General features: G+C 35.7%; 1 protein-coding gene across 1 annotated transcript in view; it reads left to right on the plus strand.

Annotated features, from left to right (window-relative positions):
• Nucleotides 1-27,215, plus strand: part of LOC126756878 (uncharacterized) — a 349,030-nt gene that overhangs the window by 307,925 nt on the left and 13,890 nt on the right. The window contains 3 exon segments of the mRNA XM_050470364.1: nt 13,414-13,565; nt 14,249-14,390; nt 18,348-18,497. Of these exon segments, the coding sequence (XP_050326321.1) occupies nt 13,414-13,565; nt 14,249-14,390; nt 18,348-18,497 (444 nt within the window).

Below are 27,215 nucleotides of genomic sequence, written 5' to 3' on the forward strand. Positions count from 1 at the left end.
AAGTGTTAAAGTAGTCAAAGTGCAATTGGGTTTTAGCAGCGCATAATCCTACACGGTCACACATACACACATACATGCATATATAAAGTCAGCGCCATTTCGAGGTGTGCGAAAGGCGAAAAGGCAGTGGGGTGAATTGCAAAGAAATTGGAATAAAAGACTCAAATTCGCGTAAGAAATTTAATTGTTACGTGATATTGTTGAGTGCGCCAATGTTCGTGCGTGTGTGTGCGTGTGGCATGTGTTAAGTTTACTGCTGTTCAGGGTTAACAATGACTATAACGAAACTCGTTGAACTTTTGCAACTTGTAACGGATACAAAAGCGCGCCGCCGCCGCCAACATCGATAGCGTGCACCTTGTAAGCTCGGTTGGGGAAAATGGCAACGATTTCTTTTATGTCCCAGCACTTGCACTTTTTCCTTTCATCGAACTGCCTGGCTTTGACGGCCTGGCAGGGCCCGTCACATGCCTTTGTGTGTATGTGTGTGTGTGTGCGTGCGTAAGTTGAGTTGCGGCAACTTATGCATTTATGCCGTGCTCACCTTTGTGCATTCACTGGAGAAGTGCGTACATTAAAAGCGCATAAATTGCAATGGAAACGCGAGTAAGCCCAGATGCTTGTGCCATTTCTCTTTAGCCTGACTTTTGATCGCCTTCGCCTTTTTGTAATAAAAGTTGTTTCTGCAACTATGTTGCAGTTTACTGCGAAGGAAAACAATGTTGTTGAGTTCACTAACAACGGTAGGCTGGGCGTAGAATTTTATACATACATATTGGGTAGTCGAAAAAGACTTTTCGTATTTTGTCAATAGATATCGTTGCAGTATATCTCCAGTGCTACCAATCACATTGTGTCATACCATATAGTGTTGGAAAGATGACATTTTAAGCTTCCTTTAACAAAAAAATAATTAATTCGGGGAAGTTAAAAAAAGTTACAGCTGTTCAAAAATGAGTGAAAATAATCAGGTGTCGATAAATGTTGTTCTCTCAGTTAATTTTTTACGTGCGGAAATAAAATTAAATCATTCGGTGGCAAATCAGATTTATACGGTAGTTGGCTTATCAAATCGATGTTTCGAGTGTTCAAAAATGCAGTGCTTTCAGTCGATGTGTGATAGCTAACATTGTGGTGATGAAGAGTAATCTATCTTCGGCGGTTGGTTTTCCTGATTTTTTTAAGACAATTTGCAAAAAAATATACCATTCGGAATATACAGCTCTGCGTAGCTCTAGTGGTATGATTGCTACTATTCCAGCTGAAAAAACTCAGATATTTGCTTTTAAGTGTTTCGTCCGTGAATAACTTTTGTTGGATTCGTCTCATCAGGAAACACCCATACAGTCGAGTTATGTTGACTTTCGGGCTAATACGCGTAAATCCACGATCGGCCACCTGTCCCGATGTCATAGATATATTTCGAAGCACCGCTACAGTATTTTTTTTAAACATTTTTTTTAACAAATTATGTAGGATCCAACGTGGATATATTTTTTACAGTAAAATTTTCATGTAATATTGAATATACTGGTGTTTATATCCACTTACACCTACTATGTTTGTCTCAATCTCACGATAGATCACATCACAGCAGCAATAATTTCCTGAACATCAACTGATTTTGGATGACCTGCACGAAATTCGTATTGGAGTGATGAACGTCCACGAGCGATTTCACCATATCATCGATAAACACTAATCCTTGATGGAGCTTCATCTCCAAAAATTTAATTAAGTTCATCGCACTCAGCACTGTTGCTGAGTTAACCCATCCATTGCTCTCCATCGGAGCGATTATTGCTTAGTTGCTTACCACGTCATCTGAAACATCCCTCTGTACACTTTTATACAAGTTTTAAGCCCCACTTTACAGTAGTGAAGAGGCCTAAAGCCTCTCAAGGAGAGTATGCACTAACATTACAACAGCTGAATATTGAACTGTCTGCTGAGTAAATTTTTTTCAAGAACGTTGTCTAAAAACAGAAACGATTGACTGAAGGTAGGCCTTTATGTGGAGATCATCTTGAATAAGTATTGACATTAATCTGGCCGATATACTCATTTCACTTAGCATAATTTTCTGTTTTCTCAAGAGATTTCTGCGAGTGCATTCCCGAACAATTTTTATGCTAAATTGGTTTAAACTACGAGAGGACTCCACGGTAAAAAAAAAAGCTTGGAATATTAAGGTCTTGTGGAAAGCTCAGAAAGCTTGTGCATTTTGGCTTATATATCGTTGATAAACGAAAACACTGAGTATGTTATTATATAAGAATGAATATACTGCATTCGCCTGATTTACCTTCGTGTAATTTCTGGCTATACAGCAAATTCACTCGGAGGACACCGTTTAGACACAATTGAGGATATAAAAGCTGAATCGAAGAAGGCTCTGATGGCCATCACGACGGAGGATTTTTCCAAGTGCTATGACAAAATTCACCTTTCAATTTGATAAAAACCCATAAAATTAAAAAACCGTATACTCCTTAATAAAGAGAAATAGTTGCATACAATAAATTATCCTATTTTATGTATGCATAAGTATGCATAGAAGGAGAATATTTTCTCTCAGGTAATATGAAAAAAATATTTGAATTTTATGCTGATTTATTCCACGTAATGCAAACAGTCGAGCAACAATTCTCCTGGCACACATAAAGCCTGTGCACAAAGGACAGTTATGCCTCCGAAAGCAAGTACAACACCAATTCATGAATACGCCAAACATTACCTAACCTAACCTTAAAGCCTGCTAAACAAAGGCCTAAGGGCAGAGCAATGAGAAAGTCTACGAAACTAAAACAAATAAAACAAATGTTAAATAGGTTAAAGGAAAAAATAAATTGTTACTAAAGTTAAAAATGCCCAGCAATGCACAAATATAAATATCACAATTTCATATTAATATTTATGCAATGCTTTTGGCCCATACGAGCCATGGGTGCAGAGAAAATAAATCTAAAACATGTAAAAAACAAGCAGAACCTGCATGCCAAGGGAATAAAAGAGCATACACATACACACATAAACACTTAGCAAAAAAAAAGCGCAATGCACGTAACAATACCGAAACACCAGCCTTGGTGGAAAAGGTGTTAGCCGGTGATGAGCCCAAACCCAAATGCCGCACTGAGCGAACAAAAAAGTGCAGCAGCACAAGGGCCGACCCCCAGCAACGTAGAGACACGTAGAGCCACGTGAACGGGGTGAGCATTTGCTAGTCAAAGACAACACGGCGCTTGGAATTTGTAAACAAAGCGTCGAGCCACTGACACGGCGCTCGCTTGCCCTGCCGCTGCCGCTGCAGCATTTGTGCATTGAGTGCATTTGGGCTAACACACCGGGGCGTATGAGTTATTATTGTTTAGTGGCTGTGATTTGTAAGCGATGAGAACTACATAGAAAGATTGCCGTAGTTATCGTGCGAGCTCCAACTAATCCAGCATGAGTGCAAACTACTTTTTCATGCACGTTTGCCAATGTGTTTGTGTGTGTGTGAGCTGACAACAGACGCTTTCATGAAATGCACAACAATAAAAAATGTTGAAAAATAAAACAATTGCGCCGCCATTTCTCTGTGTTTGCCAGCAATCAACGTAGTTGGAAAAAGTCTATTATATCTGCGCATCTCACTGTTTGCTATTGTTGTTGTGCTGTGACAATTCTTTTTTGCTTCACTTGTTTCTGTGTGTGTGTGTGTGCACATAACTGAGGAAGGTAAAATTTATTCACCAGCTGCTTTAGTGCCGAGCTGCAACGTGGCTAAGCCGCTATTTATTCTTACCCCCCACCGCCAGCAGCCGTTGCTTGCTGGTATATTGCGCAAGCTTCTCATTTAATCGCAAACAATTCTCAGCAATTTCGTCAGACAAGTGTTGGTGGTTGTGTTTTAAAGTTGTAGCTTCGCTTAAAATGTATGCGCTGGTGTCAGATGTGTTTGCTGCTGCAAAGTGGAGAAATATAGTTTGGAGTGCAAACAAGGCGTGAGAAATTAAAGCTGTTTCAAAAAATGCAGCATGAAACGCATTTCAAGTGTTGCAGCAATGCAATAAAGTGACTTTTCGGTTTTGGGTTCAATAGATATATGTATATTGGGGACCAGCGTCAAATATTTATCTTTTATTATAAAACAATTTTGAAATTATAAAAAATTATAAATATTAGAAATTAATGAAATTTCTGTTCGGAACCCTAAAATATTTTTTATTAACATCGATTTGATTGAATCACTTGAAAATTAGAAGAGTTGGCACGACAAAGAGATATGCCATTTATATTTTTATTAAAATAAGCAGGAAAATTTGACGCATTGATTAACTGTGCGAGCATCCATCTCTAATTAAAAATAGTAAAAATCGACAAATGACTTTTCTAGCTTCATATACCAAATCGTATGATTGACTTTGTATGTTATATCGGTAAATATATAAGATACTCAAGTATCAAAAATAATATTGTAATAAGCTCACCTCTCTACCTAGCCCGCTTATACTTATATAAGACTACAAACATGCCGGTTGATATAACGATGTTTGTGAGGATAACATGACAAAAACTAGTGTTAATTAGTAATGTTATACATTAAGACAAAAAATTACCCGGAAATTGTAAGTAAAACCAGTTATTGATCAATATTTACTTTGCCGCCTTCAATGTAATCCCACCAGATGCAATACCCTTTTGCAAACGATTTTTCCAGTCCTCGAAACCTTTTTTATAAGCACTTTTTATCTGGTGAATACGGTAGTTAAACGATGATATTCATTCCGCTTTTGCCTTTAAATTCGGTCAGAGTCGTACTCTTTTGTAAAAATTCAGCTTTGTCGAGACGAGTGTGCTAGAACGAGTTTCATACCCAAAATATCTATAGAAATCATTTGAACGGACTCGCGAGAGATACCAGACGATTTTCAAGTACCATATCTCTCACTCTTTCACTATTTTCAACAGTTGATACGTCGTAAGTTGTCCAGAACGATCTCCAACGATCTCTCAGCCGTCTTTGGCGCCTTTGTCAAACTCATAGGGTTGTATTTTTAATCACCGCAAGCCTTTACCAATATTCACAGTGATTTTGTATACGAAATTTGGTTAGAAATAAAAAATTGTGACAAATTCTTTGTTCGATATTTTTATCCATTGTAAAAATCGCAACACACTACTGAGGTGTGCCGACTTAAGGAGCTGCTGTAAGCAAACTGGTTGACGGATCGCAGTTATAATTGGCACAGGAACTAAGGACGGCCCTACCAAAATACATTCTTTTTAAAACATCATTTATCCGGGGAATTCAATTACAAATTCCGAGTATTTTTTGTGACAATTATTATACACGAAATAATAGTAAGTTTAAGTAGTTTTGTTTACAAGGCAATATAAAATCCCAAACGTACCTCAACCTATTGTTAACTTAAAATCAAGGGCTTATTCTTGATAGAAAATCTCGTGGAAGCCAAATATGGAGAAAAGTGCAAACGGGATAGGTTACCTTATATTGCTATAGAGGAGCCATAAAAAATAAGTGGGGACTCTCGCCAAAGATGATATTTTTGCGCTATGAAATCGCCCACAGAATGAATCTAATCTCCGTCCTTCGTTGGCTAACCACAATCGCTTCTGCTATCCTCGAAAAGAACATGGTAGCTCTACTGAACTACTTTAGACGATTTCATCTTGGAGCAATCTTAGGAGTTCTTTCTGGACATTATCCAATTAATATTCAGGCGGTAAGGCTATCGCACACAAGTTGTCAAAATTGTACGGTTGAAAGTGAGGTAGAATCATCTAGTACGGCTTTTGCAAAACATCTCGTCAGTTTTATCTTCGGCGAACCAGGCGAAACAGTCGAAATTGACATCAGCCGCCTTGTCATGGAAATTTTTGTTAGGATCGAGTGCGAAACGTCCGAAACCGCATAAAAATAAATATATATATACATATATACAAATGATCAGCGTAGAAAACTAATGATTTGTCGGAAAAGCCGATATCGGGTCACTGAAGTATATAGGTACCTAACAAGCTGAACGATCACAGTCAAGTCTTTCTGAAGAAAATTTTTTTGGACCAGTTTCATGCAAATATAAAGAGATTGTGTCAATAACAACTACCGCGAGGACTATTTTTTGGTCCGAAATATCCTCGACTTGCTTTCGCAGTTTTCGCTATCTTTTTTCATTTCTTAATACTGCAATACTTTGTTACTTTTTCTAGCCTACTTTTCAGGGTTTTCGTATGCTAATAATCTGAACTTTTTCCCAAATTATTGAAAATATGCTTTTTAACTAATCGCCTTCTTAATAAAAGGGAAACACTGCAGAATAAGCAAATTTAAATCCCTCCCACAAACAACCATAAATACATATCTGCTATATATTATATATATTTACATTTAATGCCACGAACTGGCTTATTTTGTGCTTACAAAGCCACTTGGCTACGAAGGCAGCAGTATACTTATAAGTAACTGCAAAGGAATTTCCTTAACAACGCAGCCAGCTGCGGATTGAACTATGAGCAACACGAACACAGAGACAATAAAATCCGTAAGACAAACTGCCGCAGCGGCAATTGTAAATACTTGTACAACTACTTAAATACAAAAGCGACGCATTGAATGGCCCGGCCGCGCTGGTCGAGAGGTCGTGGCTCTGGCCACGGGTGCGCTGCATAGCCCGAAAATTCAATGACTTCAATGCAACCGCAAACTTTATCGTTGTTGCGGCTGTCGCAGTGGCGACTAAAAGTTGTGTCTTCAACTTCTTACTTTATGGCCGCCTTACCACAAGGTTCACAACAATGCCTTGCCACTTAAGGCGAACCAGCTATTGCAACTTAAACTCAACACACACAGTTCAACTACTGCAACATTTTGCTCTCCAGCTCGCTCCTCGGACACCGGCAACTGCAAACAATTGAACTGTATTGCAATTGTGGCATGTGGCAAACAGCAACTGAAGTGGCTGCAGTGGCAGCACCAGCGCCAGCTGTTTAGGCCGTCTCTTCTTTTGCCGCTGGGTGTCTCCACAAATTGGCAGCGAGGGGATGTGTAGTTTAATATAGCTCAACTGCTGACTGGTACGCTATTTGGCTGCACATTGCGGCAGTCCGTGATTTTCCTTTATTGCTCTGCAGTTGCCGCGAACACATGTTGCGCCTCGTTCAACTCAATTCAAACTGTCGTGTTTCGCTTTTGTTCACTATCTTCGGATTATGGCCAAATTGCGACAACATGATAAGACTGCAATTTTATGGCTGGTGAGCGATGCGACATTGATGGTGACATTGGTGAGGCGACTTGTGGTTACGGTTGTGATTGTAAGCGTATTGTACACGACTAAGAAGGTGCTTTGTGTTTATAGTTCACAGTTGGTGCACCGCTACACTCGAACACGAAGTACAGCACAGCCTGTGCTTCGGAAAGTGCCGTTAATATAAAGTGAAAATTCAGTTATTCTACCTGCGAGCATTTTAAATGCTTTGACTTCCACTCCGCTTTAGATTTTCGACAAATTTTTTAGTTGTCTGAACAAATTAAAATATTTTAGTTTTATTTTCCGAATTTAGCAGGAGTCCGTATACATTGTCACCTCGTCTGCCGCTGTAAAGTTCGTGTTTTTATGGTCAAAGTTTTAAAATGTGCGGCAATCGATGAGCGCTGCACACGACATATGATTTTATAATATACATACATATGTATGTATATGTATTGAGCGAACATTTAATTTCAAAAATATATATTTTTGTGTTTTTTACAAGCATCACATTTGCAGCTTTATTAACTCGGGTTTGAAATATTTCTCAGAAACTAAACTTTGTTTAAAGCTACAAATTGTTGACCATTCGACGCCCACTAGCTCTTGAGAAAAGTCTAACTATTAAAAGAAAGTAATAATGCAAATGTTGAAGAAAAAATTTTAATTTAATTTAAAATTATAATTATTATTTTTTTAATTGTCCGTTGTACTCGTATTACTTGTATTCTTAAAGAGAAATTAAGGAGCTGCCTGTCGGAAAATTTAATTTCAATCAAATTATGTGGAAAAATTAGAGTTTCAGTGTCAACTCATGCAGTTTTAGGTTACTGTAAATATTAAAATATTTATAGTGTTGCCACCTGTTTAAAATTTAAAATTAATAAATTTGCTTAGACCAAAAAAATAGTGTTGATTTGCTCTAAAACTCACAAATTTGAAATATTTGCAACGAAAATTGAAAAAGGAGTTGCCATCTGTTTAATTTTTTTTTTAAATTAAATTAATTCAACTGATAAATATTAGCATCCTACTAGTCTGATGAAAAAAAATGTATTTGTATAAATTTTGCAATATGGTTGCCACCTATTCGAAAACGCAAGTAAACAAGTAAGGAAGGGCTAAGTTCAGATGCAACCGAACATTTTATACTCTGGCAACTTGCAAGAATCAAAGCCAGGGAAATACTTTAAGGTGTAAAAGCAATCATATAGAGTAAAGTCAGCCGGATGTTCGAAAAACCTGATATTAGTTATATAGGGGATAGGCCAAGTTTTCGCTGAAATTTATCTATTTTAGGCACAAAGATACACTGTTATGAGTAAACACGCTTTCCTATTTTCGTTGGAATAATTCACATATTGACCGATATATGCAGGATAAAGTCATCCGGAAGTTCGAAAATCTTTACAACCTATAATACTCTGTAGCAACTGGTTGCAAGAGTATAAAAATTACTTCTTGAAAATTATGAGAGAAATACTCAAAATGGGTAAAAAGTCTGAATTCAATGTTCAAAATATTTTTGGGCTGTGTTGCACCCTGTATAAAAATTTCCATTTCAATACATTTACACAAGTAATTTAATTTTCAGAATGAAGGCATATTATTATAAATGCTATTTTTAATTTATTTTTTTTTTTTTGTAAAATATGCTTAATACACTACATAGAATTTAATGTTAGCGATATTCTCATGGGGGTTTAGACGCTCAAGAGCGATTACTGTTAAACTATCTGTCAAAGCAACACAAGCAGTGTTTGGTATTTAAATTTACTGGCATTGGAACAAACGCAGACTTTTTTTCGAAAGTTGCCCTTTTGAATAGCAAACACAAAGAAACAAAACACAAAGGCTTTGCCATTTGTCTCATTTCAATATAATTTCATTAGCCACAGGTTATAAATCAGACTCAAGATTGTCTATATAACAGGTAGTTGTGTTCAACATGTATTCGAAACTACGTTCAACACTTAATTGGATTTTCTTATTTTACTTAAGTTACAAGTTTTACACCTCCAAATATGCACCCTTTACCACATCAAGTATTTTAAAAACCCTCAATAAATTCTCTATTAATTATGGTGATCATTAATACATATAGGTGATATGAAAGTCTGTATTAAGCCAAAGTGAAGTCTCTTTAGAGAATTATCCGTCAATATAAGTTTTACAAACACCAACGCACTTTTTCGTAATTTAAAATTTTTCGTCATTTTAAATCAGAGTCCAGTAATTGCCTTCCTTAAATCAGATTCCGTTAAATGCAGCCTCATGTTGCAGAAAATTATGCAACGCACTGCAACTGCTTAAAAGTGTTACGCGACTACATGCACAATGCACTCACACTTACACATCAACACGGCTGCCGCACACACCACCACAGACGGCTGCGCAGTAGCAGCGCCGTGGTAGCGTAGCGCCAGTGCATTAAGCGGCGCTGCGATGTGCATTTAAAATGGCAACTTTCGCATTTTCAACGTTGAAATGGAGAAATTTATTTCGTTTTTATCTCGCGACATATTTACACCTGACAAGGTGTAACCTCAAGCGGCCGGCTACGTATGCAGTGGGCCTCACGTGCATAAATTGCATTAAAAAGTTTCGCGTGCAACGTGCCTTGCCGTGCGGCAGATAGACAGTCCAATAACGTCAATTTTTAATTGTGACAACATTTCCGGTGATGAGCCTGATGGGAGGGAAGTGATGCGGCGGCAGATGTGAGTCAATACATGCGTTTAACGGTTGAGTGTAAATGTGTTGGTAGTTGTGTCGGAGGAAGCGAAAAGCAAGTTTAAGTCTTTTTCCGACTTTTGTTCCTTATATAACATCTTATATATATATATCTATTTAAGTATGGAGTGGCTGACGCGCACTGCTTCGGCTTTAAATTTATTCAGCCACACTGAAAGGTTAATGATGCCGTGTCACCAGTTCGCCTCAATATTTACATCAATTAATGCACAGGCATATAAATACATCGATATGTGTATATAGTCGTATATTTTTCGTATATATACTTTTATGTGTAAGTATTGTTCGATAGTGGCAAATATGTGTGGATTTTTGTTGCACTTTTTGGTAGATAAAAGATTTTTTAAAGGTAGCGGTAATTTGTAAACCTACCTGTATAAAGAAATTTGTTTGTAAAATAATAACATTCCAGGATTTGCGTTTATTTTTAAAGTGTCTAAGAGAAATTGTGTGTCCTTATTATTAGTAGTAGTAATTAACCAGATATTGATAGATCTTTTTTCGATAGACTCTTTACCGAATTTTTTCTCCTCGTTATGATCTGTGAATTGATTTTACAGACAAAATAGAAGAACAATAAACTATTAGACTGAAACTAAGATAATAATTTTATATTTAAATGTAGATTCTATGGAAAACTTTTCTTTCAGGGAGTTTCCATTTTTAAATGAAAAATTAACTTTAGAAATACAAAATCAATTCATAGGTAAAAATAATCGATGAAAAGATGCCAAAACTATCAGCTCAATATCAAGGTTATCTTTTTTTCTGCTTTTTGTAAGGGGTGCTCCATTTGGAGGTTCCCCATTTATTAAAGATTATCTCTTTCAAATGTTGGCCGCGGCTACGTCTAAGATGGCCCATTTATTGAGTCCAATTTTCGATGACTGCGTGCTGAACGTGGTCTATTCGGTCGAGTATTATCCAATAATGAATGCTGGGTCTAAGGATGAGTGTTGATGTTGTGAATAGGATGCTCAGTAGGCCGATTATGTCGACCATAAACTGAGCACACGTTATAAATCATTATTATCTTCGAAATTAATCTCTTCCAGGTACTTGTTAAAGGGTTTCTGTTGGGGTTGCTTTTCACACGCTCAGCAAAAAGAATAATCGGTTGTTTGAGTTTCAGCAGCGAAAAAAATACTGTTGGACAAGAAAAGTATTTAAGAAGATTAGGAATATATTCGATTTCAGTTATGTAAGAATTAAATTCAGGTTCTTAAGCATAATCTATTCACTTTTTTTAATTTTCGAAGGAAACTCAATGTCTATGATCCATAGCCCACCCTAAACGATTGGTATCATAGATCAAAGCTTCATGATATAGAAATACAAATTTTAAGGCAAGTTATTTTTATACCCTGAACGGGATATATGAATTAGGTTTAACTCCAATTTTACAACATCCATCAGAAACCATCGGCGACCCCATGCGAACTTGCTTCTCAGTTGAGATATCGTAATTTTGCACACGTTCTTTCCTTTCAAAGAAGCTACTTATTTGTCGGAATCACCGATATCAGGCCACTAAAGCCTATAGCTGTCATACAAACTGAACCATCGGTTGTAAGTGCTTGTGTAAACAATTTTTATTTATCGAGGTATCTTCAAGAAGTTTTGCATTATTATTACTTAAAACACCGAATAAATTAGTTTGATCGGACCAATATAGCATACCTATAGCTGCCATTCAAACCGACCATTCAAAATCAAGGTACAAATCTTTGTATACATATATGACCTATGAAAGAGAAATTCTTTTGTGAAGGGTATCATAGTTTTCGGTGAGACGAATCGAATATTATTTCTTGTTTTTTATAAATACTCAGATAAACTTTTTCCTTAAAAATAATAAATGGCTTCGATAAAATACATAAATGGCTCCCAGCGCCTTGCTATCTATTTATGTAGTCGTTTTTGAGTGACCGCAAATTTTATGTCCAAGAAAAAGGTGCATTTTCTGAATTGTATTGATGCCAGGGTTTCGCAAGGGATTGTCTTGGGTTCCGTGATATATACAATATTTACAGCTAATCATCAATGGTTTAGAAGTAGCAACTTATGTTGATGATATGGCATTTATTGCCACAAGTTTTAACCATAATAACACCTCACATCATTTACAAGAACAACTTAATATTGCCCAAAAATGGGTAAAGAATTGGAAGATAGAAGTAAATATACAGAAGACCGTTCATATAAAGTTTACATTAAGAACCGAAAAATGTCCCTCCGTAGCAATAATTTGCTCTACAATACCTGAAAGTGAAAGAGTCAAATGCCTAGATCTTTATTTGGACAGAAGACTCACTTGCAAGACACATATAAAAGAGAAATTAAAGCAGCTCAAATTTAAAACAAAAAAAATGTATTAACTTTTAGGCTCGCGATCACAACTTAGTCTTGAAAATAAAGTTCGACTCTAAAGTCAATCCTTAAACCAGTATGGGCGTATTTACCTGTAATGCAGTTATGGGGGACGGGGAGGACATCCAACATTGAAATCCTCCAAAGTTTAACTTCGAAATCCACAAAGACTTTAATGTACCTTTTATTAAAGGCGAAATCAGTAAAGCCTGCCGAAGATACCTATGTAGATAGACTTTCTAATCATAAAAACTTACGGGCGATAAATCTACTGGACAACAGTATGGATGTTGGACGCTTAAAAAGAACTCATATTTTGGACTTTACAAATGTATTCTAAGCAGTTTTAAGAATATTTATAGCAAACTATGTTATTGAAGAATATATTGAATAGTCTGCACAATCTTGTTATAATTTTTACATTTATAAAATTTGCTGATTGTCTTCAGATAGATTCCAAACCAAATATATAGTAAAAAAAACATCATACGTATGTGGATACGGAATTTCGTGAGACACATATGTTAAATTGAACAGCTCATATTAATTTTTTCCGAAGTTTAATGTAACTTTGTCATTTCTGTACCGATCGCAACTTCTCTCAAACAGCAGATTTGGTCAACAATTTTTTTACCCATTTCAACACAATAAAATAATACTTTAAATTAGATAGTAAAAATGTTAAGTCTCTACAATTTTACGCCAAGTTTAATAATATTAGTATATTAAAGCTCTCACCTAATACCATTTATTAATTGAATGTTCTCTCTTCCTTTATACTATACACGCACACACGCGCGCATTGTATTGTCGATTGCTGCTGGGCTGACTGTGCTGATGAACTAATGCGCCTGAATTTAACTCGCACGCTGCTGAATGATTTACAATTTGTCCGTATGCAACAACAACAACAAAACAACAATGCGAAATCAATATATTACAACAATGCCCATGCGATTATTGTGCCCATTGCCGCTGCTGCTACTGCAACAACAACATTTGCTGCTATTGAAAACAACTGTGAATGCAGCCAAACTGGACGGCGTGAAAACGTACATGCGCATGCGCCGTGTGCCCAATCATCTGCAGGTGAAAGTCATTAAATGGTTCGATTACCTGTGGCTGACCCAAAAATGTTCCGACGAGGAGCGAGCCGTATCCTGTCTTCCTGATAAATTAAAGGTAAATACACACACCTCAACACTGCCATGCATACACATTCATATATAGGCATATGCGTGCATTTGCGCCTATATAGGCAACTGCTAGAATGGCACATAAACAGCAACGAAATTGCATCGCAGCCACTTCAGCGCTGCATCCACCAATGAATGGCTGATGTCATTACATTGCTGGCGGAAATATTTTCACCAATGTGTATGACCAACTAGTTGGCAAAAGCATTCAACGCACTTATGCACACACCCACAGACACACACACACACGAACACGCACTTATTTTTCGCATTTTAGTGAAGCACTGGCTCGGACACGGCTGTCGGTTATTGGGCATCGGAAATTTTGCAATTGGCAATTTTCGAATTTTTGTTTGATGCCCCAACTGCCTGCCGGTGACTCAAATAGCCGCTTTATATGTATACACACACACACAGGCATAGACTTGCTAATGTAGGCAGCCTGCTTATGCCGGCGCTTAAACTCACTCACACGCATTTGCAAACACATTGCTGCTGCATTTCAGTTGATTTATGTGTGTTGGTAATTGTATTTCCGAAATTTCACTACACATTTCGCATCTCATTTGTGTTTTTTTCTTTTTTTGTTTGCTGTTAAATTTCAAATATTTTTCTGTTGCTTCTTCCCTCTGGCCAACTAATTTTCCACTGTATATTGCATACTTACAGGCTGAAATAGCAATTAACGTCCATTTAGATACACTTAAGCGAGTTGAAATTTTTCAAAATACCGAAGCGGGTTTCCTATGCGAATTGGTGCTACGTCTGCGGCCGGTACTCTTCTCACCCGGCGACTACATTTGCCGGAAGGGTAAGTGAATTCAAACAGACATATACTTGTACATATGTACAAACACAGAGAGGGATTCAGTTTACTAGTTCGGTAGTCACATATGTGTCCTTAATTAGCTGTATTTGGTACCTTAGTCGCAAAGCTTTAATTTCTTAATTGATACTTAGCGCTTAAACGAGCGCTTGTTGCCTATACTTTGAGTTCCAGCTGACGATTTAAACGTGTTCGCGTGCCGTTTGTTAAATAATAAAATTACGCTGGTTTTGGTTTTCTATTCTGGGTGTGGGGTTTTGAAACTTTTTTCTCAGAATTTGGATTTACTAAGTTTTAGTTTGTTAATTTTAATGAAGTGTTTTTATTTTTAAAGGTATTTTAGTAAATCTAAGTTATTTAATAATATTTAATAAAATTTTAATTAATCAATAAGCTAAAGGATTCGACTTACATTACAAAAGTATGGTAGTCTTAAGTTAAGATATATAAAAAAGCATCCTCAAATCAAAATCACATTTAACTTCCAACAGTTTCCTGAACTCCTTAGCAATATTACATACAAAAACTAGTCCAGCGATGTTAAATTGCATAATCCGAAAATGTCCTTCGATAAACAGATTGTTTCCTTGGCTGTAATATGATATGTAGCGAAATTATGTTGGAACCAAAAGTAGTCCACATCAATATCTTCCAATTCAGACTTAAAAACGTCATTAGTCATGGCTCTATAACGCTCGCCTGTAAAATAATGGCCGGCTTCAGTATTGAAGAAATATGGACTAATGAGCACACCAAACAGCGACTTTTTGAGGATGTAACGATGACTGAATAATGTCTTGTTTATTAACACTCTTTTGATTATTTTTTTTTATTAACGTACACATTCAACTTAAATTTCTTCGGCAAAAAAAACTTCTTGTCAAAATCGGGATTGGTGGTATTCACGCTTTGGGCCAATTCATCGGACTTGCAACGTTTCTGATAGTCGTTCGGCTAAATACTTTGTTCCCCAGCAGCAATAGCGCCTTCGGTGTGCACTATACCGCGCCTCTGAGAATCCGCCTTATCCACTATAAACATGGCGCCAATCCCATCAATTTTCGCTCCAAATACAGATTGTATTAACAAATTTTTAGATGGGAGAGTAAAATACAACAGCAAGACCTTTAAAGAGACTCTTCCTTATATTCATTTAGTAATGCAATCTCAGTGTAAACAATATAATACTTAAACTGAAGCATATTGTTAAATGTTGTATTAAGTTCACATCACATCCAATAATCCCTTAGCGACGTTATAGCCACCATAAGCCTTAAGGGATCGTCTCAGTGTGACCCTCCGAAAAATCACTGATTTTCGCGATTTTTTTTTAATGTTAAAATTAATTAATCGGTCTGATTTTTTTATAAATAAATAGATTCATAACGAAGACGTAAGGATTTTTTTTATTTATTTATTGGGTGTATAATAGTTAAATAAATTGTTGAAATTATACCTAAAAAAAGGTCCTGTACGAAGTCCACGATTGTAGCCGCACTTTTGACCTAAACCAAAAATTTCAACCTTTTTTATTTTTTTGAAATTTGACAAAATAGCGGCGGTTTGAACAAAAAATATCGAGTTTGGTCGACAGTTTTTCGTAGAAAAAAATAGGAAGATTTCAAAAAAAAAATAATAATTAAAGCTTTCATTATTATTATGAATATTTTTATTCAAAATAATTTATAGTATACGGCACCACCTTGGGGTTTGTACTTAATTTAATTTTTCAATAAAGTTTCCGGGATGGCTTCAAATACTTAAATTAATCCAGAACAATGCTCAAAGTGCATAGTGTCTCACAAATAGTTTTATAATAATTTTTCGAAATTAAAAACCAAGGCTAGATATAAATTATTCGAATGGTCGACATGTTCATCTAATGTGACAAAAAAGCACGTAAAAGTATGAGTGGTATAAAGCCTTTAAAGATTGTCGAGAGATCGTTGAAGACGAGGTATGTCTTCTTCTTGTCTGTATGACCTTCGAACTCTTCAACTGATGAAAATATTAAAAAAAGTGAACGATATGGTGCTTGATAATCGTCAGGCAGTTGTTAGAGAGATAGCAAGAGAGCTCGACATCTCTCGCGAGTCCGTTTGAATTATTTTGGTGGATATTTTTGGTACGAAACACGTTCTTGCTAGACTCGTTCCGATTAAGCTGAATTTGTTTCAAAAAGAATACAGCAAGCTGGTCATGGAGAGCATTGTAACTGCCAGTGAGATATGGGTTTAGAGTTTGGCATGCAAACAAGTCAGCAATCATCGCAATAGAACCAATTTTCAGTCGATCAAATAGTTTTCAATTCTTGCTGAAGGAGCTGAAGGCCATCCAAAAAGGTCTCATGAAAATAATTAGCATAAATATACTACATCTTGAGGAGCTTACCTTGAAGGCGATAGAATACATATTGGTTCATAATTAAATAGTTTACGTTTAAGTTACAACTTCTGGGTACTTTTTTGTCACAATGTATATATATAGATATTTGAATTATACAAAAACCTTTCAACTGAATAGTTCGGTGTCTTGGCATACTTTGTATGTCTACCTCAATGATTCACATTCATAGTTTTAGGTAGGTAGATAAGGACCGTTATATATTTGTGCAAGGAATTTATTTTTTTAATAAAATAATTTTTATATCTTCAGTACCTAAGAAAGATATTGTATAGTAGACATGTATGTTTATATTTACAATATCTGCTTTTTATATTGGAATTTAAACTTATTAACAAATATTTTCTTTTCACAAATTCTACTTCCAACAACCATGAAATCAACAACAATAACGCCGTAACAACACCTTTTAATCTCCACTTGTGCACCAAACGCACGCTACAACAACAAAATACTTGCAAACGAAATTTGCTTGTGTCGCCACAATAATTGGTCTGTTGCTGTTATGATGTTGCCAATGACGACGATGATGTCCTTAACTAATCACAACAACAACAACAACAACGATTACCGCAACATTATTCGTTCGTTGCTCGGACACTGGAAAATCCAAATTTGTACGAAAATTTTACAACGCATCAATGAAAACCACTACAACAACAACTATAACAACAACATAAATTGGCTATAACTGTAATGGTGTGCCAAAACGTATGATATCGTCTATAAACGCACGTCCTGCCACACTGGAAACACAACATGCACCAACACCACGACCAATTGAACTCATAACAACAACAACACACTGACATGTTGGCTAATGAACTGCGCGCTGCTGCATTTTGGTCACGAACTTCTCATGCCAAACAAACTGTCAAACCATACACGCCACACACTCACAACTCATTCTCATACATATACACACATACATACATGTACTCATATATGTGTGTGTTTGATGTTTCGTGCCAATTTCTTATGCCAACACCAATACCGGTATCCTTACGTTCACCTCAATGACGACGGCGATGACGATAATGAATTGTCTGTTGGCATTCACACGACAAAAACAACAACAAAAACAACGGCAAACTGCGACTACAATGACAACGACAACTGTTCCTTGGGCCATACTTATGTCAACAATAAATCACCTGCTTGGATATCTTAACGTCACCGCCGGGACTCCACCTCGCCGGCCACGGCACATATCTCTGGCATTGTCATGCACTCATCTTGTGCACTTGGCTCTTGGCCGCTGCCTGTTATCCGCTCGCCTCAACTCAATCGCCAAAACACTCAACCACCGCAAACCACCGAAATCAACACAAACCACTCAAACCCGGCTTAACCCTCCACAATGCCGACTGAATACCGTTATTGCCTACAACCACACTACCTATCGGCCGACGAATATCATCTCTGTAATCTGCCGGCAACTACAAATGTGCTAATCAACCGCTCACACTATCAACCACCACACAACAATACTACTACGCCGCGCTGTGCCACCTTCTTGCTACTGCCGCACACCCCCAGGCGAGGTTGGCAAGGAGATGTACATAGTGAATCGCGGCCGTCTGCAGGTGGTCGCCGACAATGGGAAGACAGTGATGGCTTCACTGAAGGCAGGTTCCTATTTTGGCGAGATTAGTATACTGAATATGGGCACAGCAGGTAAAGAACTTGGTAAATATCAGTTTTAGTGCGCCAGGCGGAACAATATACACGTAAATAAGAATATAAATTTTCTTTTCGTGAAATTTGTGCGATATCCCCCTAACTGTTGTTGCCCATGCTCCATATATACACAGCAAACAAGCCAAATATTAGAACTATAAAAAATACGACACAACCATTAAGTTGTCCAACAGTCCCTAAGGCATCTTTAGTAGCTTCATACACAAAGAAAAAAAACAAAACAAAAATAAATGTGTCTGTATCCCTACACAATCTACAGTTAAAATGCAATTTGGTGTTGCTTGTGTGTGTTGAAGTATTTATTTGTAATTCAGAAATATTTTCGAACTAGTTTTTACCTTAAAATGTCAATTTTATTTCCTCTCCTCTCTCGATGTTGTGCAAATCGTAGTTAATCACATAAAGTCTACAATTATAGTTTAATAGCACACAGTGGCAAGTATGATAACGAGTCAAATTACATACCTACATGAACAGGGTGGCGTAAAAGTATATGAACATTTGTTTACTTAACACTTTTGTCAAAAGAAAAATATTTTATAAGTATTGGTAAAAATATTTATTTGGAAAGGATCAGCTGTATCTCTGGAAACTCTTCTCAAAAAAGACCACTATATCTCTGAATTGGGTCCTTTGAAATTAAAAAAAAAAGTTTCGTTAAAGTAATTTAAGATGTAGTAATTAATACAAGGAATAAGAAAAATAAAATTTTCTATAAAATGACAATTTCGCAAAAAAATCGATTTTGGCCTTAAATTTTTTTTTGTAAAAAAAAAATATTTTTATCTGTGAGAAAAAATCTTCGATTAAATACTTAGCCGTTTTCGAATAATGTTGGTCATCGACTATGAAAATTCTAACTGTATATAATCCTTTAATACGTTTTCGTTTCATTTAATCAATATATCTTGCAATTTCTTCACAAGCTTTAGAACTCACACAAAAATCTCCTGCTTGTCAAAAAAAAAAAAACAAATATGCAGCAAATATATTTTTACCCCACCCTGTTCTACTACTTTTAACTCTATGTGATAGCCCTTCAGAAATAGTACATAAAACAAAAACAAATTACCCATATTTGACTAGCATGCGATAAAGAGAGAATCTTAACATATTCTTATGACAGCAAGTGACACATTTAACTTGCACAGCGGTACACACGCATACATACATATGAACATTTATCGTAGAACTTTATTATACCGAATGAATGCCATAAGTAAGTGTGATAGTTTTTTTCTAGATATAGTTTTAATTTGTTATTTTCATATTTCTGCAAAACTTTGTTATATTTTTATTTTATTTCTCCATTTTTAGATTTATTTGGCTTTTATTTTATTAGATAAGTCTACGAAATTAAAATATCAAATATTTAGGCAGTATTGCTTGCACACTGTGTTATTAGTTTAAGAAAGTTAAAAGAAAGGAATATAGATAATTCTATATTCCACAATATTGTTAAAAAAAAAATACGCTAAATACCCTGAGGCAGCTAGTCTCATCTACTAATTTTCATATCTGTACCACGCAAGTTACATTACAATATGAAAACAAGTCGCTCGACTTCGGCAAAGTGGCTCGTTCGTAATACAGAACTATGATCGCCTTTCGCAACGCATCGAACGGGGTTCGAACCGCGTCGGAGAGTGTGTCTCTTATTTTTTAAATGAGTTGAAATAGTTTTGAAATAATTTGAGAATTGTGAAAAGTTTTTCTTCTTCCTTATTTGCGTAGAAACAACTTACGAGGTTATAGTCGAGTTTACAACAGTGTGCCAGTTTTTCTTAATTTTCACTGTTTGGAGCCAATTGGAGATTCCAAGCGTAGCTAGGTACTTCCTAAGCGTGTTTATCCACAGAGTGGATGTCTTCCTCTTCCCCTGCTTCCCCCACCGGTACTGCGTTCTATACTCCAGAACTGGAGTGTTTTCATCCATCATCGTTCCATCGGCTGCGGTATTCGCTGTTGACTATGCTCAAAAGACCATCAATTTTCCAATCAGTCGCGCAATGTAACGTGGCGTAATGGTACGTCTGCTTCATGCTCATCGATTGGGGAATCGGATTCACCATCTCCTGGTGTAATGCTTGCAATGCCATTCAGTTGGCTGGAGAAGTTTTCCTCCATACTTTCAGTATGCTCTGGACTTAAGTCACTAGATCATCTCTGAGGTTTCTATAAGAGTTATGCTCCGGTCTTAAAAGCTTCTGTAAGTTGCTGCATCTTTTCGTAGAATTTTCAAGCATTACCCCTGTCGGCCAGCTTGTCAAGCTCTTCAAACTCACGCATTTGGGCCTCTTTCCTTTTTTTGTCTGGAAATACGTACGCGCTTTCCTCTGCAACTCCCGGTATCTATCCCATCCCGCTCGTTTTTCGTTTAATTTGCAGCTGCACATAAGGAGTTTGAAATGCCGTCCCACAGTTCCCTTATACCGAGTTCTTGACGAGTGCTCTCAGAGAGCAGGAGTGCAAGTCGAGTAGAAAATCGTTCTGCTGTATGTTGTGGTTGCAGCTTCTCGACGTCGAACCTTCCTAATGTTTGTTGACGTGCGTTGTTTGCTACATAGAGGTGGGTATCTTCGCTGCAACAAAATGGTACTCTGAATCAGTGCTAGGTCCTCGAAACGGAGGCACGTCTAAAACACTGTAGACGTTCCTTCCGTCTATTACAACATAACACTGGGTGCCTTAGGTAGCTTGATGATTTTTCTTATGTTAGAATCTAGTACTAATGAATATTTAAAAGACTTTTAATTTATACCGTTATATATATCCAGTATATGTTTATATGTTAAAAAAATGTTAATTATATTTGTACAAATCAAATTCATTAATTAAAAAAGATTTAAGTTAATTTCATACACAAAGTCTTTGTACAGACAAAATTAAAAATTTTTTTTTGCATCTTTGAATTTATCAAATGATTTGCTTTAGTTAATTTTTTTATATTCCGTGTTAACAAAGTATGAGCGATTCAAATCACAGAATACGCATTAATCAGTTTGTCTCTCTCTGATGATTTGCTAGCTTTTTATATGTTATTATATGTCTAGCTTTTTAAAAATATCACCTCTATATTTACTATAACTTATTAGAACAATTTTACAATTTTTTAACCAAATGAAAAAAAAAAATAAATAAAAAAGAAATCTGAATATGAAATTACATTTTTTAATTAAAAATTGATAAAAATATTATTAACAATTAAAAAAAAAACGCATGTAAACATATTTTTCCGAAATTCATTTATCTACCTGACTTCTGCCTTTAATTTACCTGTACAATGTACATTTCTAAATAAAAATTGATAAAAATAGTAAAGAATAAAAAAAAACCAAAGGTTGTTTTTTTTTAATTCTTTTATTTATAAAGAAAAGTCGATAAATTGAAGGTGCATAGATCTCATTGAAAGGCTGAGAAAAAGGCATATATATTAGGCCGGCTAGCTAATTTTATAACGAACTACTATTCCAAAACACCAAATCTTTAAAGGAATTTTTTCGGGCGCTGAAATACACACCAAAATTTTTCAAATTATTTCGAAATAATAAATAAGTTTCTAATATTTTGCCTCAAATAACAAAAATGTTTTGCACGCAATAAATTTTGAACGTAAATTTTAAATGGATATTTTTAATAGCATAATTTATAAAAATATAATTTCTAAAAAATTATAACAAAAATTTTTTTATGATCGATCTTTAACAATTCCGTTATTTGACTCATGTCATGCCTCAGTATCAGAATTACTCTATACTCTTCTTATGATAGAAGACTGCGTATTGCACATTTCATATCTTATCCGCTTTTCTTTCTTGCTTTTATTCTATCATAATTTTTTTGTTTTAATGATTTTATGATTTTATATTCGTGCATATTTTCATGAAATACGATTGGTATTATGGCAAGGTTAGCATGGATTACTTAAATTATGCACTCATAATCTCTCTTAAAAGTACCGGGTTTGATTTTTATTTTTAAACCGAAATATAAATTGACCGCTAAACTAATATAATATGAAAATTCAACGAGGTAATAGTTAGACAAATATGCACCATTTAGCTCGATCTCACAATGCCACCTTCATAGTAACCTGTTGCTAATTGGCCAAATAGATTGGTAAAGCTTCCTGAGCGTCAATCCTAGAAGTTCGGTCTATGAGATTTTTCTGTAATAATTCGTGTTACACCCCGTTGAGCTGCTATTTTTCTGTAAAATTGATCTTTTTTAATATTAAACGCCTACAAGATCTGAACTTTAAACGCTGAAAATATATTTTATTGTATACTATATACCACACACACATAAATGCGCATAAATGTTTGCGTTTGTAGATAATTAAGCATTATAATTATTGTTATTAAATCGTGCATTAACATACACTAACACATACACACATATAATATATGCAGCTACAGCTGCAGCTGTTTAAGCCATCCAATGAGTGAATATCAATCCCGAATTAATCGTGAAATAACTGCAATTTAATTGCATTATAATTACAGGCGCAAAGTGCCGAATGCGCTACAAAAGCAGGTTCAATCAAACACAAGTAATTGCTTTTAACTTCACACATCGTGTATATACCCTTACTATATATATATACATATATGTATATGTATATAATTATGACCGACACACACACACATGAATGCATAGTGAAGTGCTTATTTGTGTATGTGTGTGTCGGCAGTTGTCAATGCTGTTGTAGGAACACAGCGTTTGCGGTTTGTCCTTGCTGCAGCGCCTATACACACACACGCATTCACACATTTTGTATTCGCGCCTCATTTGCTTATTCTCTTACAACTCGTAAACTCGCTCATTATCAGTTTGCAATTAATATTGATAGCAATAATAGCAGAAATCGAATTATAAACGAATAATTTCATTTCATATTAAAATGCAGCTATGCGCGCCGCCCGTTGTTTATACTAGGTGTGTGAGTGTTTAGTGCATAATTTCTGTTCATGAAATATGTCAAAAGCATTGTCGGCGGTAAATTTTTTGCTCCCACTCCCCGCCTTTACAAGGAAATTAATGAAGTTTGCAGAAATTTTGATGAATTTACGCAATCGATTGTAATCAGCGAGAGATAATTGTGGTCCCTTTAAAATAAAGCACACAAGTTTGCATACTCTTGCATTAGTGTTGGTGTTATTAATGAAAATGTTTAATTATATTTCAAATTTAAAGCTTTAACATTGGCCTTTTGAGATTTGTAATGAAACATAACATGTTAATGAGGTACGCTGGATTGAGAGATATTTAGGTAAGGATAATAATTTTTTTAATTGGGCCAGACTTAAAAGACTTAAAGATCTACAATATTTCTCTATGTTTTTAGATAATATAAACCGTCCCTTCAAATTCAAAACAACATATATACGTAATATAATAAAAAAAATCTAAAATCTCTATCAGATATAATAACCAATATATAACCATTTTATAACGAAAACTCAAATTTTGTTTCAATTTGAGATAACCAATATATGTCTGTCAGATAACCAATATATAACCATTTTATAACCCAAATTCAAATTTTGTTCCAATATGAGTGGTTGCTATTGGTTAGTCGTCTCTTCGTACTTTGTCAATATCTGTCGTTGCAGTCGTATATCTCCAGTGCTTCCAATCACATATCATATAGTGTTGGAAAAGTGAAATTTTAAGCTTCACTTAACCAAAAAAAAAAATTAAATTCGAGAAAGTTGAACATGACATCGACAAGGCGCTTAACATTCATCATCAAACGGCTTTGAGCCATTTAAAAAAGGCTGGCTGCCAAAAGAAGCTGAATGTTTGGGTACCACATGAATGGTCTGTGAAAAATGGACCGAATTAACATCTTTGCTGAAACGAAATGAAATCGAATCATGTCTGAAGCAAATGGTAACAGGAGAAGAAAAGTGGCTCAATCCCATTATTGTCATATGTGCGAAAAAGATCATGGTCCAAGCGTGGTGAAGCTCAACAAATGCTCGCGAAGCCAGGATTGACGTCGCGAAAGGTTATGCTGAGTTTTTGTTGGGATTGGAAAGAAATCATCGACTATGAGCTGCGCCAACTTGGTCAAATGATTGATTCTACATTGTACTGTCAACAACTGAGGAGATTGAAGCAAACAATCGAAAAAAACTGTCAGAACTGATCAACAGAAAGGGTTTCGTCTTTCATCAGGACAACGCTAGACCACACACATCTTTGATGATTCGGCAGAAACTGGGAGTTCTTGGCTGAGAATTTTTAATGCATCCATCGGATCACCATTTGCTTCGGTCAATGCAGAACTCCTTTAATGGAGTAAAGTTGGCTACAAGAGTAGGCTGTGAACATTATTTATCGCAGTTTTACGCCGAGAAGCCAGAAAATTTTTACACTGATGGAATAATGTCTCTAGCGGAAAATGGCAAAAAGTGGTAAACCAAAATGGTACATATTTGGTTCATTAAGGCTCATTATAAATATAAAAAAAAAATAAGTTAAAATCTGATTAGAAATACGAAAAGACTTTTTCAACTACTCAATAGCATAACGTTTTTTCTTCGCCTGTAAACTTATGAAAAGTGATATTATGTTATTTTGCATTTAAGGTTACCATTATGGAAGATTGTCATATGTGGCAAATCAGTTTCGAAAATAAATCAAATCACATAACCAAAATATTTCCTCATGAACGCCAAAAATGCTTCACAGTCATTTTTATCAATTGTGAACGTATTGAATAAATGGAAAAATAATCAAATAAATTCCGGCGTTGCTGTGTGCTTAATCCTGCAAACGCAACAGGCGGCGGCATACACTTGAAGAGACACAAATTAAATTGAAACAAATGTGCGACGCGTCAACCGGCCGTAAATATGATTGTTGCACAATGACGGAAGTCCGGCCAGCGTGTGCGTTTCAATTGTGCAGGTGATTGCTGTTGTTGTTGCAGCGCTGCTTGACACTTTATTCTCATTTGCAAATGGGCTGGCACATTAATATTTTTAATTAATTAATTAATTTTACAATGCGGGTGTGTGTCTGTGGTGATGAACGTGCATGTGGGCTTTGCCGACAATGTTCAGACCTAATGTGCAATTATTGCAACATTAAGTATGTATGAGAGCACATAAATGAATATACATATACCTGTGTACATATTTTAATATATATACATAGCAATTGTTGCACTTGCGTTGCATGTGAGGTGTCCCTTTCATTAATGAACGCAGCCACAAGTATTGAAACAAAAGCTGTGGATGCGGTTACCACAACTCTGTTTTATCGGGAAAAGCCAAACTTCTCTATACAAGCCTGTAATAACTGTAAAATTTTAATTAAATATATTTAAAACCATTCGCAGAAACAAGCTCTTTTAGTCTTTTAGGTCTTCTTCTTTTTAGTGTAGACAACGTTTACGTGGATATAGCCGAGTTTGAAACCCTTTTAGGCCAGCATTTAAGTTTTTGAATGCAATATTATTTTACAATCGTCTTGTGATTTGAGCCATTTATGATTTTGACTATAAATATAATTAGAACTAAAAGTATCTTCCTACTGCACCTTATGCAATCCATTACAGCGCTTCTGATTTCATAATTTCTGTAAATCCTCAAATCTTTGAACAAATTAGCAACTCTTGACCTTCGTAAGATAAAATAGAGAGTGCACTTTTTTGTCAAAGCACAAAAAGAACTGTTGCATGTTTAGTGATTTTCGTCAGATCTATATCCTAAGCATACTAAAAATTGATGTCTCATTTGAAGAAAATTTGGCATGTGAGGGAACCATCCATTTTTCTATAGTTAAGGATCAATTCGGGTACATAGACATGTTTTTAAAACCTAACAGCTTATATGCATCCATATATGATTTATTGTACCTCAGCTATTCAGGCTAGTTAAAGTACACCCAAATTTTATTTAAAAGACTTTTGAAGTATTGAATATTTTTTCGTTCACTTTTTCGTGCTTTTTCCCAGTCGCTGATGAAATGCGACTTCGTCATCTAATCTATCACACATAATTATATTTCCAGTTGTTGAGGATTTTCCTCCGCAGAGATCTTCTCATACCCAGATTCTTTTTTCTGTGCTTATTAATGAAAATGTTTCTATGCAGTCGCGGCTCCACAACTGATGCAAGGTTGGGTTTATACGGTGTAGTGAGGTCCGTCATTAGTCAAAGTCAAGGTGTTTGGCCCAGAAATTTTCTTCATTTCTAAAATCTTTCCTTAAAGTCCGGAAATTTTGTGTAATCTTCTGATGATGTTATTTCCTGAATTTTGAGGTTTATCACTTGTCGTCCCCAAAGTCCAGAATTATGAGTTTATCACTTGTCGTTCCAATGTCCGAAAATTTTGGGTAATTTTCTTATGACGTAATTTCCAGAAGTGTGCGTATATGCCTTGTCCTTCCAATGTCCGAAAATTTTGGGTAAATTTCTTATGACATTATTTCCAGAATTATGAGTTTATCACTTGTCGTTCCAATGTCCGAAAATCTTGGGTAAATTTCTTGTAACATAAATTGAATTATGAGTTTTTCATTTGTCGTTCCAATGTCCGAAAATTTTGGGTAATTTTCTTATAACGTAATTTCCAGGAGTATGTGCATATCACTTGTCTTTCCAATGTCCGAAAATTTTCGGTAATTTTCTTATAACGTAATTTCCAGAATTATGGGCTTATCACTTGTCGTTCCAATGTTCGAAATTTTGA

The sequence above is a fragment of the Bactrocera neohumeralis genome, chromosome 4 (assembly GCF_024586455.1).
Source record: "Bactrocera neohumeralis isolate Rockhampton chromosome 4, APGP_CSIRO_Bneo_wtdbg2-racon-allhic-juicebox.fasta_v2, whole genome shotgun sequence".
In the NCBI taxonomy this organism is placed as follows: Eukaryota; Metazoa; Arthropoda; class Insecta; order Diptera; family Tephritidae; genus Bactrocera; species Bactrocera neohumeralis.